The sequence below is a fragment of the Mustelus asterias genome, chromosome 1, assembly GCF_964213995.1.
Source record: "Mustelus asterias chromosome 1, sMusAst1.hap1.1, whole genome shotgun sequence".
NCBI lineage: Eukaryota > Metazoa > Chordata > Chondrichthyes > Carcharhiniformes > Triakidae > Mustelus > Mustelus asterias.
Window position 1 is genome coordinate 77,472,300 of NC_135801.1, and position 16,792 is coordinate 77,489,091.

The 16,792-nt window shown below is 42.6% G+C and overlaps 1 protein-coding gene across 1 annotated transcript in view; it reads left to right on the forward strand.

Annotated features, from left to right (window-relative positions):
• Positions 1-16,792, forward strand: part of fras1 (Fraser extracellular matrix complex subunit 1) — a 469,072-nt gene that overhangs the window by 217,461 nt on the left and 234,819 nt on the right. Inside the window, exons 15-17 of the mRNA XM_078235603.1 lie at positions 6,164-6,307; positions 9,178-9,318; positions 15,818-15,955. Of these exons, the coding sequence (XP_078091729.1) occupies positions 6,164-6,307; positions 9,178-9,318; positions 15,818-15,955 (423 nt within the window). The remainder of the gene's footprint in view (positions 1-6,163; positions 6,308-9,177; positions 9,319-15,817; positions 15,956-16,792) is intronic.

Sequence of the window (16,792 nt, forward strand, 5' to 3'; positions counted from 1 at the left end):
GTGGTGTTCCGCAGGGATCAGTGCTGGGACCTCTGTTGTTTGTAGTATATATAAATGATCTGGAGGAAAATGTGGGTCATAGAGTCACAGAGGTTTACAGCATGGAAACAGGCCCTTTGGACCAACCTGTCCATGCCGTCCTTTTTTTTTAACCCCTAAACTAATCCCAATTGCCCGCATTTGGCCCATATCCCTCCATACGCATTTTACCCATGTAACTGTCTAAATGCTTTTTAAAGGACAAAATTGTACCCGCCTCTACTACTACCTCTGGCAGCTTGTTCCAGACACTCACCGCCCTCGGAAAAAAACTGCCCCTCTGGACACTTTTGTATCTCTCCTCTCTCACCTTAAACCTAAGCCCTCTAGTTTTGGGAAAAGATATTGACTATCGAGCTGATCTATGCTTCTCATTATTTTATAGACCTCTATAAGATCACCCCTCAGCCTTCTACGCTCCAGAGAAAAAAGTCCCAGTCTATCCAGCCTCTCCTTTATAACTCAAACCATTAAGTCCTGGTAGCATCCTAGTAAATCTTTTCTGCACTCTCTCTAGTTTAATAATATCCTTTCTATAATAGGGTGACCAGAACTGTACACAGTATTCCAAGTGTGGCCTTACCGATGTCTTGTACAACTTCAACAAGAAGTCCCAACTCCTGGGGTATTCAATGTTCTGACCAATGAGACCAAGCATGCTGAATGCCTTCTTCACCATTCTGTGATTCCACTTTCCAGGAGCTATGAACATGTACCCCTAGATCTCTTTGTTCTGTAACTCTCCCCAACGTCCTACCATTCACTGAGTAAGACCTGCCCTGGTTCAATCGACCAAAATACATCACCTCGCATTTATCTAAATTAAACTCCATCTGCCATTCGTCAGCCACAGGCCCAATTGATCAATATCCCTTGTGGTGGTCTGATTCATAAGTTTGTGGATGACACGAAGATTGGTGGAGTTGCTGATAGTGCCGGGGATTGTCAGAGGATACAACAGGATATACATAGATTGGAGACTTGAGCACAGAAATGTCAGATTATGTTTAACCGGGACAAATGTGAGGTGATGCATTTTGGAGGATCAAATTTAGATGTGAATTATACTGTAATTGGCAGAACCCTTAGGAACATTAACGTACAGAGGGATCTGGGCGTGCAGGTCCAAACTTCCCTAAAAGTGGCAACACAGGTGGCCAAAGTGATTAAGAAGGCATATGGCATGCTTGCTTTAATCAGCCACGGCATTGAGTACAAGAATTGGGAAATCATGTTGCAGCTATATAAAACCTTGGTTAGGCCGTGTATGGAGTATTGTGTGCAGTTCTGGTCAGGATGTGGAAGCTTTGGATAGAGTGCAAAGAAAGTTCATCAGGATATTGCCTTGTCTCAAGGGTGTTGGCTCTAAGGAGAGGTTGAACAAACTATGATTGTTTTCACTGGAAAGACGGAGGCTGAGGGGAGGCCTGATAGAGGTCTACAAAATTATGAGAAGCCTAGACAGGGTGGATAGTCAGAGGCTTTTTCCTCGGGTGGAAGTGTCAATTACAAGGGGCATAGGTTAAAGGTGAGAGGGGGAAAGTTTAAGGGAGATGTTGGGGGAAGTTTTTCATAGAGAATGGTGGGTGCCTGGGACGCACTGCTAGAGGAGGTGGTAGAAGCAGACACATTAGCAACATTTGAGAGGCATCTGGATGTGTACATGAATAGGGAAGGAATAAAGGAATATGGACTGAGTAAGGGTAGAAGATTTTTAGTTTAGTTAGGGCATCATGATCGGTCCAGGCTTGGACAGTCGAAGGGCCTGTTCCTGTGCTGTACTGTTCTTTGTTCTTTGAAAGCATAAATAGTGAAGATCACTCAATTATGGGGAAAGAACAGTGGAGCACAAAACAGTCCTCACTTCAAGCCTAGCAGAGCACAAAATGGTCCTCATTTGAAGCCCTACTGGGATCATTAGCTATGAACAAGTGTAGAAAAGTACATATATCTGTTTCACTCCTGTAATCTCGAGGCACTGATGACATTAAGAACAGCGTGTTGCCATTTTCCATTAAAATAAATTAGCTCAGCACAGAACTAAGTGTGACTCTTGGATCTTCCTGATCTGTATAGCTTTGTGCCACACTGGGCAGGGCAGTTTAACAATCGAATGTTCAAGGGAACCAGAGAACAGACCGTGTTGATAGCCACGTTTATGGCACCAATGCAGGGCAAAGTTAACATGACCACAGTAAAGTGTGGCAATGCTGTTAATAGGTGAACACTCGGTAAATAGTTGTTCAGTGCAAATAACGTAGATTAAAAAGGCATTTTTATATAATGATTTGGAATATATTCCCTGCAGTTAACTTTCTTAAGTGACAATGTTAAGGGTAAATTTTCATTTTTACTACTGTTGATACAATGCTTCATATACCGACAGTACATTTGAGGATTTGGGTTTGTATTTGCATTTTGACCCCTACTGTGTTTCATTCATCAAGTTTAAGGTGCGAGTTTACCTTTTAAATTAATATTAAATGGTGTTTCCTGCTCTAGATCTAAGTGTCCTTGTTCTTAAAAAATGAACTTAGAGAACATACCATTACATTCCTTTGACTGAGTTTTCATAGCTATTAATATTTGTTCAGAGAACCGGTTTTATTATTTTGATCTTCACATTTAATAAATTCCCATCTGGAACTCCAGTGCGGTCAAAGAGTGGATTGGTTTTCATCCTGTTTTAAGAGCTATTCCACTTAGCAGGTGGCAGACTACTTGTCTCTCTGCTACCCTCCTCGTGTTATGCAATGTTGGGCGCTACCTTATGAATTCCATACAAAGTGCCACTAATTGGTGCAACCAAATCGAAACCTTCAATAGCTTCAATAAAGCCCAAGAAAGATTTGCTGATAAAAGTAATTAAAGCCAGGGGGATTTCTTCCAGCTACTATGTACTAATTTCCCTGCCAAAGTATCGGTGAAAACTGTTGAAATGGAATGCTGGCAATTAATTCAGATGTGGAGATGCCGGCGTTGGACTGGGGTAAGCACAGTAAGAAGTCTCACAACACCAGGTTAAAGTCCAACAGGTTTATTTGGTAGCAAATACCATAAGCTTTCGGAGCTTGCTGCTCCTTCGTCAGATGGAGTGGTCTCTGTTCTCCAACAGTGCACAGACACAGAAATCAAGTTACAGAATACTAATGTTTTTACTATGCCAAGTTCCGCACACATGAGGACGGCCTAAACCGGGATGTTGGATTTATGTCACATTATTAGTAACCCCCACAGCTTGCCCCTGGTCTTGCATAATCTCACCAGCTGTTCTGTCTGGAGACAATACACATCTCTTTAACCTGTGTTTAATGTTCGCTCCAACCACATTATTGTACCTTTTAAGACCTGGCTGGCTGTAGAGATTTGCATTCTAATTAGTATTCTGTAACTTGATTTCTGTGTCTGTGCACTGTTGGAGAACAGAGACCACTCCATCTGACGAAGGAGCAGCAAGCTCCGAAAGCTTATGGTATTTGCTACCAAATAAACCTGTTGGACTTTAACCTGGTGTTGTGAGACTTCTTACTGGAATTAAGTCAGAACCAGCCCATCAGTGTTGACATTCTCAAATTTGAGGGTGTCTCTGTTGTATGGGACTGGCAGGCACCTGTACTAGTACACACCCACCTATTCCACGCAGCTGGGGGATTCTTGTTGTCAGCCAACATTTGGGTGGAAGACCCCTGACAGGGGAAATGGTGGCTTTGTGGTAAGGCCAGTAGACTAGTAAAACAAAGGCCCAGATGTACGCGCTGGGGGACAAAGGTTCAAATCCTGCCGCAACAGCTGGTGAAATTTAAGGGTGTCATGGTAGCACAGTGGTTAGTACTGCTGCCTCAGCGCTAGAGACCCGGGGTTTGATTTCAGCCTTGGGTGATTGTATGTGTGGAGTTTACATGTTCTCCCCATGTCTGCGTGGGTTTCCTCTGGGTGCTCTGGTTTCCTACCACAGATGTGGAGATGCTGGCGTTGGACTGGGGTAAGCACAGTAAGAAGTCTCACAACACCAGGTTAAAGTCCAACAGGTTTATTTGGTAGCAAATACCATAAGCTTTCGGAGCTTGCTGCTCCTTCGTCATGGTCATTGACGAAGGAGCAGCAAGCTCCGAAAGCTTATGGTATTTGCTACCAAATAAACCTGTTGGACTTTAACCTGGTGTTGTGAGACTTCTTACTGTTCCTACCACAGTACAGAGGTGTGCAGGTTACGTGGATTGGCCATGCTAAATTGCCCCATGTTATCCACAGATGTGTAGGTTAGGTGGATTAATCATAGTAAATACATGAAGTTACAAGGATAGGGTAGCAGGCTGGGCCTGGGTAAGATGCTCTTTTGGAGAGTCGGTGCAAACTTGATGGGTGGAATGGTCTCCTTCTGCATTGTAGGGATTCTATTGTTCTCATTGTCTCCTTCAGACACTATTTAAGGAGCAAGTACTGATGTACTTGGAAATAGTTGTTGCCTTATTTGGCCATCCAAGCTGCTTACTTGGAATGAACTGACACAACTCCCTTTCACCTATCGATTCCTTCTCCCCCATCGCAATCCCAAAATATTGCGTGCAGGCCAAAAACGAGTTTCACATCCGGCACCAAGCGGTTTGCAATCACCCTGGTCCCTTTCTACTGGTGCAAACCAGATCATGCCCAGAAAGGGCGTCAGGCAGATTAACATATTTAAAGTAGCATTTAAATATGCATAGCCCGTTCAACTTCAGATTCTCCCAGATCCCAGGATCATTCTGACCCTCGGGTGCAACACGAGCCCGGTGAGAATCACGAGTGGAGACCAGGTGTGATAGCCATGCTATCAATATAGCCCCCCCATCAATATGAAGATTCCTTCTGAAGAAGCGCATGACCCTTTTGTGATGAGTATCTAGTTCATAGTTGATGTTAATACTTTAGAGGCAACATTTGGTTCTGGAAATATTAAAGTCTTTACTGTAGAAAATGGAATAAAGGCAACTAAAGCAGCTTGAGTCTATTACAGTCAGAAGGTTGGGTCCAAATTGGCTTAAAGGGTTAGCAGCTAGAAAGATAAGTCTCTAAATCAGCAGGTGGGCTTACTTAGCTGGAGAGCTGGAGATGTGACATCTGAACTGCCTGACCTAAAGCATTCCGTGAACACATTATGTTGTCATGAAGTTGGATCAAACTTAAGAAGATTCGCTGGTTTCAGTTTATCCATGTGTTTGTTGGGAGTGTGAGTGTTGTGCAGCAGGGGAAAGGCCCCTGTGAAAAGGTGCTACAGGGTGTTGGGGATCAGAAAAGCCCTGGGAGCTTTTTGGTACAGTTAGGGCTTGGGAGAAGTTCTGTAGGCTTGAGAAGGTAGAGGAAGGTCACTAGTTCCGTGCTGAAGAGGGTTAAGGCTCAGATGAAGCCCTGGGAGCCATTTGTAGCGTGTTACAGTTGGGAGACTGAGGTTTCGAGAAAGCCAGGAGCAGTGGCATCTTAGTGAATCTAGCAGTCTATGAAAGAAGTGGAATTATGCCAGTAATTGGAGATGTGAATGCAGCTTTCTGAATCCTGTGGAATATATTCTCAGGAGAAGACACTGAACCACCAGGAAGTAAGCAGTCATTGAGGCAGTCAGAGTTGGAGTGGGTTTTGAGGGAATTCAGAGGCTGGATCTTCATAAATGAGGAGGTGAAATCCCTTGCGAGGGAGACAGCATTTTAGCAAGATTTTGTGACTCATTGTGGTCACTATCATCTGGGTGGTTTGTTGATAAATTGATGTGGTCTGTCTTGGTCACATCTGCTATTTAATGTGCAGTGTTGTGTATAACCGCAGTTTGCCTGTTAATTCACATGCGCCTCATGTTAATTCTGAATGTTTGAGTAAAAGACTAAATAGTGTAAATTGTTTTATTTTTATCTCTTTGTACATAGAGTTTATTTTGTTTGGTTAAAGCCACATGGCTTTTATATATATCTGGGTAATATATGGTCAATACTGATGAGACAATGAATGGCTTCGAATAACATTTCCAAGAGCCTCAATTGGAATAATCATGTTTGACTGATGGTAAAAATTTCAAGGTAAGTCGGAGAGCGGCATGATTCACAACATGTATTTAAACATAGATTGAACGGTCACTTTAAAATGTTTCTTTCAGCTTGCCATGAATCCTGCTTGACGTGTCGCGGCCCTTCAGAGACTGATTGTGTTAACTGCAGGGATCAATCATATCTGCTCAAAGACGGTGCCTGTGTTGCCAACTGTGGGCCTGGATATTTCATAAAAGATGGACATTGCCATGGTAAGCCAATTCTTTTAAAGACTTGCAGTGACCCTTTTGTTTTTGCCTGTAACCATCTCCTGAGTTTGAAAGCTTTCATTGTCAGTTAATTATAGTTTCATATATGGGCATTTGCTGCTCATATATATATTTACTCACTACTGATGAAGGGCAGAATTTCATGGAACTGACTCAGGTTCAACCCACTGATTGGAAAACTGTGGGAAATGTACCTTGCTTCTGAAGGGGTGGCCTGACAGAATTAAGTAATTAGCCAGCATCAGGCCTACCCCAGGATACAGATCCTGGGAGTGAAAATCCCAACTGCTGAGAGCTGCCAGCCTATCAGAGGCCGGCCACTCACCATTGCAGGCTGGAACCCTGGGAGTGGTGTCTGCTCCCCGCAATGTACCCACCAGAGGCTCCGGGTCAATGATGGACCCCCAGGCCACAGGTGAGTGAGGATGGAATAGAGGTCACAGGGAGGGGGTCCCAAGGCTGCCTGGTAGCCTTCTGGAGGCACAAGAAAGCTGCGCCACCCGCACTTCATCCCTGAGTCACCATTTAATTCTACTGGGCTCAGGGATAATTTGTGTCAATTGATTCAAAAATGACAACCCTGCTATGGACAGGTGACTTTCCCCCAGGGGCCCATTCCTGCTCTAATCGTGAGGCGTTTTTCCACTGCTAGGTGACTATAGTGCGATTTCTCCTACAATTAAGTGGGCCCATCTGCCATGATTCCTGTGGTGACGGGCTGCATTAAATCCAGATCAATGTTAGTCAAAGCAGTTTGGTAAATAAAGTGATGGCTACAGCCTGGTAAATGTACTGGTAGATGAACTGCCAGTTCTTGGAGGGGCAGGGCCTAACATGAGCCCGGCTGCAAAGTGATCAGGTGCCATTTTGAAAGGGTGTCCCAATCTCTTGAGTGTACTGAGAGTCCCCCTCCGTTCCCCCATTGACTTTAACACCCACAACCCTCCTCCCTCCCCCCCGCCCTTCATTGGCAGTATATTTCCCCACCCTCTCCCCAACAGGGATCAGCAGCATCAGGGCCCTCCCAATGGGTCTCCATTCATGAACCACGACATGATCCCCCTTCACAACCCCCCTTCAAGCCACACCCTTTCATGACTCCCCTCTCATAAGCCCCACTCAGGCACTACTCCATAGGCACTACTCCTGGCACACTGGCAGTGCCCCTTGGCAGTGCCCAGCTGGCACTGCCAGTTTGCCAGGTGGGCACTACCCAGCCATGTCTCCCACCACCCAAGGCTTCAATGGCCTCTGAGCCCCCTGCATGGCTATCACACCTGGTCTCCACTCGTGATTCTCACCGGGCTTGTGTTGCACCTGAGGGTCAGAATGATCCTGGGATCTGGGAGAATCTGAAGTTGAACGGGCTATGCATATTTAAATGCTACTTTAAATATGTTAATCTGCCTGACGCCCTTTCTGGGCATGATCTGGTTTGCACCAGTAGAAAGGGACCAGGGTGATTGCAAACCGCTTGGTGCCGGATATGTAACTCGTTTTTGGCCTGCACGCAATTTTTTGGGATTGCGATCTGCACCAGGTGTGGCGAAGTTGGACAGTTGCCCCCAATGTTTCAGGCTGACGACCTTTCACAGTGAAAGGTCACTGACTTGAAATGTTAACTGTGTTTCCCTTTCCAGGGGTAGTTTCTGTAAAATTTAATTTGCAACAACCCATACAACCCTTTGGGGGGGAGGGAGAGATTTCCATTAGCTTAGCTAGTTAGGCGGCTAGCGTGTGACCCACCACCAGCATGGGATTCAAACCCTCTTCCAGATGAGGTAGACTCAGTGGGGGGGGGGGGGGGTGCTGTCTCTTTGTCCTAACTGTAGTAAAAAATCATGGCAATTTACTCTGGTTAAGCGGATAATTGCCAAGTACCTTTCTTCTGGCAGAGAACTCAAGATGATGAAGAATAAATAACTTCAAGTTACAAAACCCCACAAAAAGTGGTCCAACTGTGGCTAATATAAAGGAAGTTAGAGATAGTATGAGATCGAAGGAAGATGTCAAAAAGAGTAATTGGCCTGAGCTTTGCGAGTATTTTCGAATTCAGCAAGGGAACATCATGAATTTGATAAGGAAAGGGAAAAGAAAATACAAGAGTAACCTAGCAAGAGACATAAAAACAGTTTCTATCCGTATATAAATAGGAAGAGATCAGTGAAAGTAAACATAAGCCACTAGAAGCAAAGACAGTTGAAATAATGGCAGGGACATTAAATAAAAATACTTTGTATTTGCCTTCACAGTAGAAAATGAAAAAAAAATCCACAGGATAATGAGGAAGCAGGGATCCAGTAACCATGAGGAATCTAAAAAAATCAGTAGAAGTGAAGAAATAATGCTCTAGAAATGAATGGCAGAAAGTGGTGACAAATTCCTTCAGTCTAATGATTTGCAACCTAGAGTTTTAAAAGCTTTCTCAAGATAAAAATAACAACTAAAGTAATATCATGGTTTATCTTCTCAAATATCATTTTAGGCCTTGTGCACTTGAATGCTGAACTCCGAGTGAAGTTACGCTCAATGCTCAATTAGCCCTTCATATACCAGTGGTCTCTTGCACCTGTGCAATGTTTTATTTTAGCCACTGTTCATCTATGATGAATTTTCAGAATGCCTAAACACTTTGCATAATAAAAGTAGTTTTCCAAAATGGGAACAGTCCTAAGATCTAACTGAAGTATCTATAAGTAGAGGAATTGCTTGAGGCACTAAAAACATAAATTAACTTAAGCCTATTAACTATATACATGAATGGTTCAGCTAATTGGCTTGAGCCATTTATTTAGAGAGCAGTTTAATCTGTTAGATTTTGCTTGATTTCTTTTTTTTTCCTCCTTGTGCAGCATGTGACTCATCTTGTCTGACTTGCTACCATGACAACCCAAATTGCCTGACCTGTCCTGAAGGAAGGGTTATGCACAATGAAAAGTGTGCCTTACATTGCCCTGAGGGCTATTACAAAGATGTGGCAAATAGATGTGCAGGTAAGAACTAATGCTGACCGGTGAGTGAGTGGACCCACATTTCAACAAGAAAATATATAACTTATTTGAGATATTTGTACTATTCTCATGAAGAGTACTCTGCAAGATCAGCTTATACTGCTTGATTGAGCTCATTTATATTTATCTTGCATGCAATACAATGATGGGATTCAATATACTTTGTAATGTCATAGCAGAAAATAGTGCAAGAAGGAATTTGATATCAGTTAATTTGAGTCCTGGAAAATGTTCAAAGGAGAAACATTTATTGTCCACTGGCTTTCTTAACATCTGATAGATGTTGATGGATCATAATTTCTTCTGTAACCTTTATATGGTATAATCAGAATTAATTGGGCTGGTGAATGGTTTCCTCTAACATTGGAGAAGTATGTACTGAAGTGTGAGAGACAAAGTACAGGGGTTGTTCTTGTAGAATGTAATCCACTATTTTCAGCATGGGAGGCTGTCTTGAATCCACTGAGGTATTTATGTTTCCTCTTCCCCTTGCTTGATGTCCAGTGCAATACAAACCATCCCTGTCTGACAACTGACAAGCCATCTGCTACCACTCCAACACCAATAAAGCTCTCTAATCCTTGTTAGTACGCTCTTTGGATGAGAAAGGCAATCTTAAAATCTGTGTGTATTTGTTAAGCTAAGGGGTGGAGGGTGGTGGTAAGGAAATATTGTAGCATAATTCAATCTTTCGTGTTTAATATTTTTTTTCTTGTTGTTAAAACTGATTAGCAGTCCTGTGACTCTATTCCTCTACATTTATTTTTTTTTAAAAGTAAATGTTACAGTCTTTTGAGCCAGGGTTCCATTCTGGGATCTTCCTGTCTAGTTATAAAACCAACTGGAATTGTACCACCGTGCAACCACCATCTAGATCTTCTGGGAGGCCTGAAGACAGTGGGAATGGCAGACTCTCTTAAGACGAATGGATCATGGCTGCTGCTAGCTTAGCAGACATTCATTGATGTTATGCACAAACTGCACTTAAAACGAGTGGAAACCTTTTCCTCTTCCTGTGCCTCTCTCCATTGACATGAGGCACCAACAGTCGATGACTTCCTGCACTCTGCGGAATCCCACTGTCCTGGCAAAGCTCTGTGCCCTTTCATCCTCCCTCCATCTCTCTTTAGGGAGAGAAAGATTAAGTGGTCTTTACTCGTGTACAGGACCTCTGTAACCCTTCTGATGCAGCAATATACAGTGTGATAGGAGATGTTCCCATTTTTGCCTGATTCAACCTGGAATAATCCTGAAGTGTTGAATTTGAAGACCATAGTCATCTTGGCAACCATTTGTCGCATCATCTTCCACTGGCTCTGTAACTGCAGGACTTTCTGGAAGAAGGTAACACAGTTCAGTGACTACCGTCTTGTTAAAATTGAGGCATGCTCCTGGCTGAGATAGAGATGGGAAAGCTCTCAAAACACCCATGGTGAGTAGGGTCGTCTTGGAGAGCTTTCCTCCTCCTCCCTCTGTGCAGGATTTACTCTCTGCTCCATTTGTCTGTCCTGTTTCAGACTCGTCACTATAACAACAACTCCTACACCTCTTAGAGAATTGGTTGGCGCAGTTCATAAAATCCTTTCTCCTCCCTGTATGAATGCACCAACTCATCACAGCACTTTTAAAGACAATATTGAGTTAAGAGTTGGTTTAACTGAAACTGGGTTCCTAAAGTATGGGTACTCATATCAGAAATACAAAAATGAAATATAGAATGTAAGAAATAAGATCAGGAGTAGACCATGTGACCCCTCAAGCCTCCTCTGGCATTCAATACAACCATGGTTGATCTGCCTCAACTTCCTGTTCCCACCCACTTCCAGATCCCTTGATTACCTGACAGAGATATGAAGAATCATTTTCCCATGAGTCTGATATGTATGTAATAGGTACCCATCAATTAATATCACATTTTGCCTTTAAAGAAAGTCCGTTAAATATCTGGTAAGGAACACTTCTGAGAGTTCTCATGTTAAATGTAAACAGAAACAATTTACTATCTGTGGAAAACTGCGGTTTCATGTAAGTGCCATCCATGGAGTGCAACTGGTAAAAGGTAATAAACAATTACCTCCTTCCCCCAGAAACACTACATAGAAAATGCAGGCATATGCCTTCCCTTAGAGGAAATATTCCCATCATGTTAATTCAACCAGCAAGAAACGTGCCACTTGGATGACCTTTCTTTGGATATGTTCCTGACTGGCTGCTGAAGAGGTACATCTGAGTTGGCCTCTTGCCTGTTCCTGGATTCTGAGCTCAGTACCCAGTTCAAAAGCTTTTTCATTTGGCAATTTACAAGCAAAGACTTCAAAATAAAAGCATGCATTTGGACCGTGCTTTCTCATGCTCCACTGTGGCATGGTAGGAGTTGCAAGATTAATCCTCAGCCACAGGGACAACAATTTGCTTTTCTGCAGCACCTTTATTGTAGTCAATAATCCCAAGGCGCTGCACAGTTGTGATACTGAGCCACATGAGGTAGTAGAGCAAACAAGGAGGTCGTGTTTAAGAAAAATCTTGAAGAAGCAAAATGGAGAGTTTTCAAAGAGAATACAGAGTTCTGTAGCTTGGCAACTGAAGTCATTGTCGGTAATAGTGGGGTGATTAAAATTAGAGGTACTTAAGTCAAATTTGAAGGGGTGCAGAGCTAGTGGAAATTGTACAACGAGGCGAGGTTTAGCAAGACCATCAAGGGATTTCAAAATAAGGTTGCAAGTGTTATTGAGTATCATTTAATTGGAAGCAAACGTATGTTAGAAGACACAGGGATCATGGGTGAATGGAACTTGGGCCGGGTTTCCCAGCCGCGGTGTGGCGGATGCACTGTAGGGGATGTAATAGGCCAGCCAAAAGTCCTCTGACATTCGATGGATGAGAAGATCCTGGTGGTGGGCAGGGCCAGAAAATCCTACCTTGGTGTGAGTAAGGACACAGGCAGCAGAGGTTTGGATGATAAGTCCATGCAGGTTAGAACATGGGAGACTTGCTAGGAATGTGTTGGCATAGTCATGGCTAGAGGTGGTGAAAGCATGGATGTGGGGTTCAGCAACAATTGAGCTGAGATGGGAGTGTAGTTGGGCAATGTTACAGTGATGGAAATAGATGCTCTTAGTGACGGTGCAGATCTGTAGTTGAAATCACATCTCGGAGTACAGTACAATGGCAATATTGTGAATATTCTGGTTCATCCTTGGACAGTTGCCAAAGAGAGGGATGGAGTTGGTGGCTCAGGAATGGAGATTGTGATTTTTTTATGTGCAACTTTGTTAGTTCCAAACATATACTGTATCTTATGATGACTAAAAATACTGAATAAAATATGAAAGGTAAGCAGGAAATATAGTATTGTTGTACATTACCTTTAGAAATTTAAATTATTTTTTTCAAATATTCATGTGTCTCTGTGCAAGCCTGCATATTAATCATATTTTGTATCATTCTCACATCTGTATTCTGTTCAGCAAAAAGTGGAACAGCTGCATTGGTGCAAGGAGGATCCTCCTTAACCATATCCAATGTGTAACATTCACATTAATGGAATATCAGAAATGGAGATGGAAACATAGTGATTTTGTCACTGGACTAGGAATCTAAATGCCTGGACTAATGATCCAGAGACATGAAGCTGGATTTTCTTGTGCAATGGAAATCCTTCAAAAGGCCCTTAAAGCAGAGGGGTGACCCCACTTTGGCAGCCTGTGGGACCCAGTTCTGCATCTTGTCAGGGTCAGCCACTTAATTGACTGCAGCCCAGGTGACCATCCGTATTAAGGATGGCTTCCTAGCCCACCTACCCCCATCTTCCCTCACCATTTCATGGGCCTACTCCACCTTCCAGTATGTTCCCAGCAGGCTGGTTAAACTCAGCCCATGGATTCTAATCATTACAGCTGGGGAATTAATATTCATTTAATTAGTAAATCTGGGATAAAAAGCTAGTATCAATAATGTTGATCATGAAACTACAGTATTGCTATAAAAAATTTGGTTCACTCAGGTCCTTTAGAAAAGGAGATCTGCTTACATGATATGGTACATTTGTGACTCCCATTCCACAGCAATGTAATTGGCTCTTAATTGCCATCTAAAATGGTCAAGTAAACCACTCAGTTGTATTAGGATGGGAATAAATACTAACCTTTACCAGTGACGTCTACACCCCATGAATGAATTAAAAACACAAGCTCGGCTTCTTGTTCCATTGTGTTAAAAATGTTCACCAAAGGCTTCATATTAAAAGCAACTGCCTTAGCCAGTGTTCTAGCATGCTGCACTGTGGAGCAGTAGGATTTGGGCCTCAATTCTTCTGATAGTAAATTCCCAAAAAATTGCTTATCTTATTCTCTCAGTGGGGGGCAATGATCAAAGGAAGTGCAGCTCTGAAAATCCGTGCCCTACTTTGTAATCCTAGCTTCAAACTGTGTTTCCTTCAATCATTGAATTTAATGTACTAAATTTATTCTCCATGGAAAACTGACAAAAAGAAACAAGGTAGATCTTCCACAGAAAGGAAGAACGTTGCTCAGTGAGTTAGTTCGATTACTTGTAGTCACCCTCAAATATTGTAAATGTCAAGTGTTATGGATGGACATTGTTAGAAATTTGGATAAAATTTTCAGCTGTGTTCAGAGAAGAAAACTAAAGAAGTGAAAATAAATGTTAAGGACAATACAAGTAAAAATTAAATTAAATTTAAAGAATTCCGGCCTACCTCTTTGGCCAAGCTTCTAGCCACCTGTCTTTATGTCACTCGGTCTCAACATTTGTTGGAAGTACCTTGGAACATTTTTGCTACATTTAAAGGCGCTTTATGAATGCATTTCTTGTTATTCAAAAATTGGATTATGTTTGGGAATGCTTTGCAGGACCAGATGGCAAACGAAAAGGAATGTCTAGGGGAAATTCTGATTTGATATTAAATTGTAGAGCATTGTGAATCTGGGGTGGGGGGAAGGGCGGTGGGATCATACTTGTATAGCTTTCGAAAGACTTTTGACCTCCTGTTGCTCTTGCAGAGAGCTGGTACAGCTATGATGGGCCAAACAGCTTCTTTCTGTTCTGTAATCCTTTTACGATTCTATGATGGGAATGGGTGCTATGGGAGTACATGATTCTACCCAGGAAATGTACTTCAGCTCCAGGATATATATACATGAAAGGTTAATCAAACCTTTCTGTCCTGAAGGAGGAGCAAGGCATAATTTACTATCATCATCCTATTCTACATCTTTATCCATAACATGCCAGGTGACATTGGAAGAAACACCCTTGGACTCTCTATTTGGGGATTTTGAAAAATATTGCAGCACTCTTTGTTTCATAGACCACACCTGGAGACCTTAGGACAGATGTTCTGATTGTCACAGCTGGCACATAACTTCATCCATTGCTCTTTGTGATTAATCAGCACAGATATCACTAATGCTTATTATGGTGGTTCAGTGGTTATCTTACAGGATTGAGTTCAAACTCCAAGATGACAATTTGAAAATTTGAATTTGGTTTCAAAAATCTTAGAATGCAAAACTGATATTAAAACAGTGACGTGAAGCTATTGGGCTGCCATAAAAGGAAAATGCTTTTCTAATGTTTGGGCTATTTGTAAATCGCGTCCCACACCAACATGGTTGATTCTGAACTGTACTCTGTTGATTGGAAAGGTCACTCCACTGTATCAGATCGCTACTGACGTGCCACACAGACAGCTATGGTTGTAATAGTTCACCATTTTGTTAGGACAATTAAAGGTGGCCAATAGATTTTGGCAGTGCCAGTGATGTCCACATCAGAAATGGAATCCAGAGGCTTAGGCCCCTCAAAGGAGGCTTGAGTTCTTCTCACTTAGTTACAAATAACCTTATTAGAAATTGCCCTAAAGGGTAGGGTGACTTTAGCAGGTAAGGTAGCACAGAAATGATCAGTGTTGGTAAGTTGTGTAGTTGTAGCAGGTTGACCTTCATCAGTATCCTTAAATTTGTTCACGGCACACAAAAGCCCAAAATATAGCATTAATTTGCAGTTTTGGAAAGCCAACAAGCCAACCTGCTGGGATAGGACAAGGACCTTTGCGACTATTTACTCGAGAACTGAGAACAGTCACATGTTGGTCCATCCTCCTTTGGTGTACTTCATATTTAACGCTTTCAGCCGAGTGTGCAGCCAGCCAAGCTTGTCACGTACCAATGCCACAGATTCACAGTTATTTTTACAAAAAATGAGCCTCGTTATAACAATAAACAGCAGGTTTATTTGGAAAGGAGGACTTTACAGTGCTGTGGGCAAAGCTCAGTAAGTGGAACTCATTAGATAGCTCTTTTTAAAAGCTTTGAATGCTGGGCTGAAGGCTTCTTTCATTGTACACTTGTGCTGATAAATTGTATGTTCTTATGTAGCTTGGTAATTGAAAACTATAATCTATTACTTCCTCATGTCAATCCTCTTTATGTATTTAAGATTGTCTGTTGCTTTGTTTCAGCCTGCCATGCTTCATGTGCAACCTGCACTGGCTCTTCTGTAGATTGTGCTTCCTGTTCCAACCTCCTTTCCTTGCACAAAGGTCAATGTCTCATAGCCTGCCCGGATGGATTTTACTCTGTGAATGGAGCATGCCAAGGTATGTCATATACACAATTGTAAAATATAGTCTGATGCATTCTTATTCTTTGACAGGAGAGGCTTAAGTTGTACAATTATAAAACTGGTTAATCCCATCATTTTTCAGAATTTTTGTATATTATACTTTTCGTTGGCATCCCTGCTTGTTGCTCAGTATTGCTAAAGATTCTAAAAAAAGACTTATTGTTGACTTAATTCGGGTAATTTTAACTTCCAGTGACAGATGGGTTGAACCCAAGTTACAAGTAAGTTTCAAAATTGCAAACCTGACCCCAATGCGTACGCGTCTGGATTTAATGGAGGCAAGTAAGGGTGTCTGCCCCTAATCAAGAAGTTTGCAGGCATCTATTTTTGTAGGCTTTTTACTTTGGACCAGGTTCCCGAACATCGGTTATCTTGATACATCAAGGAGGGCTAGATGAATAAGGTAGGTGCACCACTTGCAGTCCAGGAGAAAAGGACCATTTCCTCCAGGTCCAACAAGCTTACATACTTCCTTGCCCATAATAAGCTAACTATGACCGCAATCACCAACTCTCACCCATCGCGGTCTCTCCCACAACCACAAAACTCCCCTGCCCTGACCCCTTAATCCCAGCCTTGATCATCCCCATCTGGTGACCTTTCCCTCCTTTTTAGGGCGACATGGTAGCACAGTGGTGCTGCCTCACAATGCCAGGGGCCCGGGTTCAATTCCAGCCTCGGGTGACTGTGTGAAATTTGCACATTCTTCCCATTTCTGTGTGCATTTCCTCCTGGTGCTCCGGTTTCCTCCCACAGTCCAAAGATGTGCAGGTTAGGTTGATTGGTCGTGCTAACTTGCCCCTTATGTCAG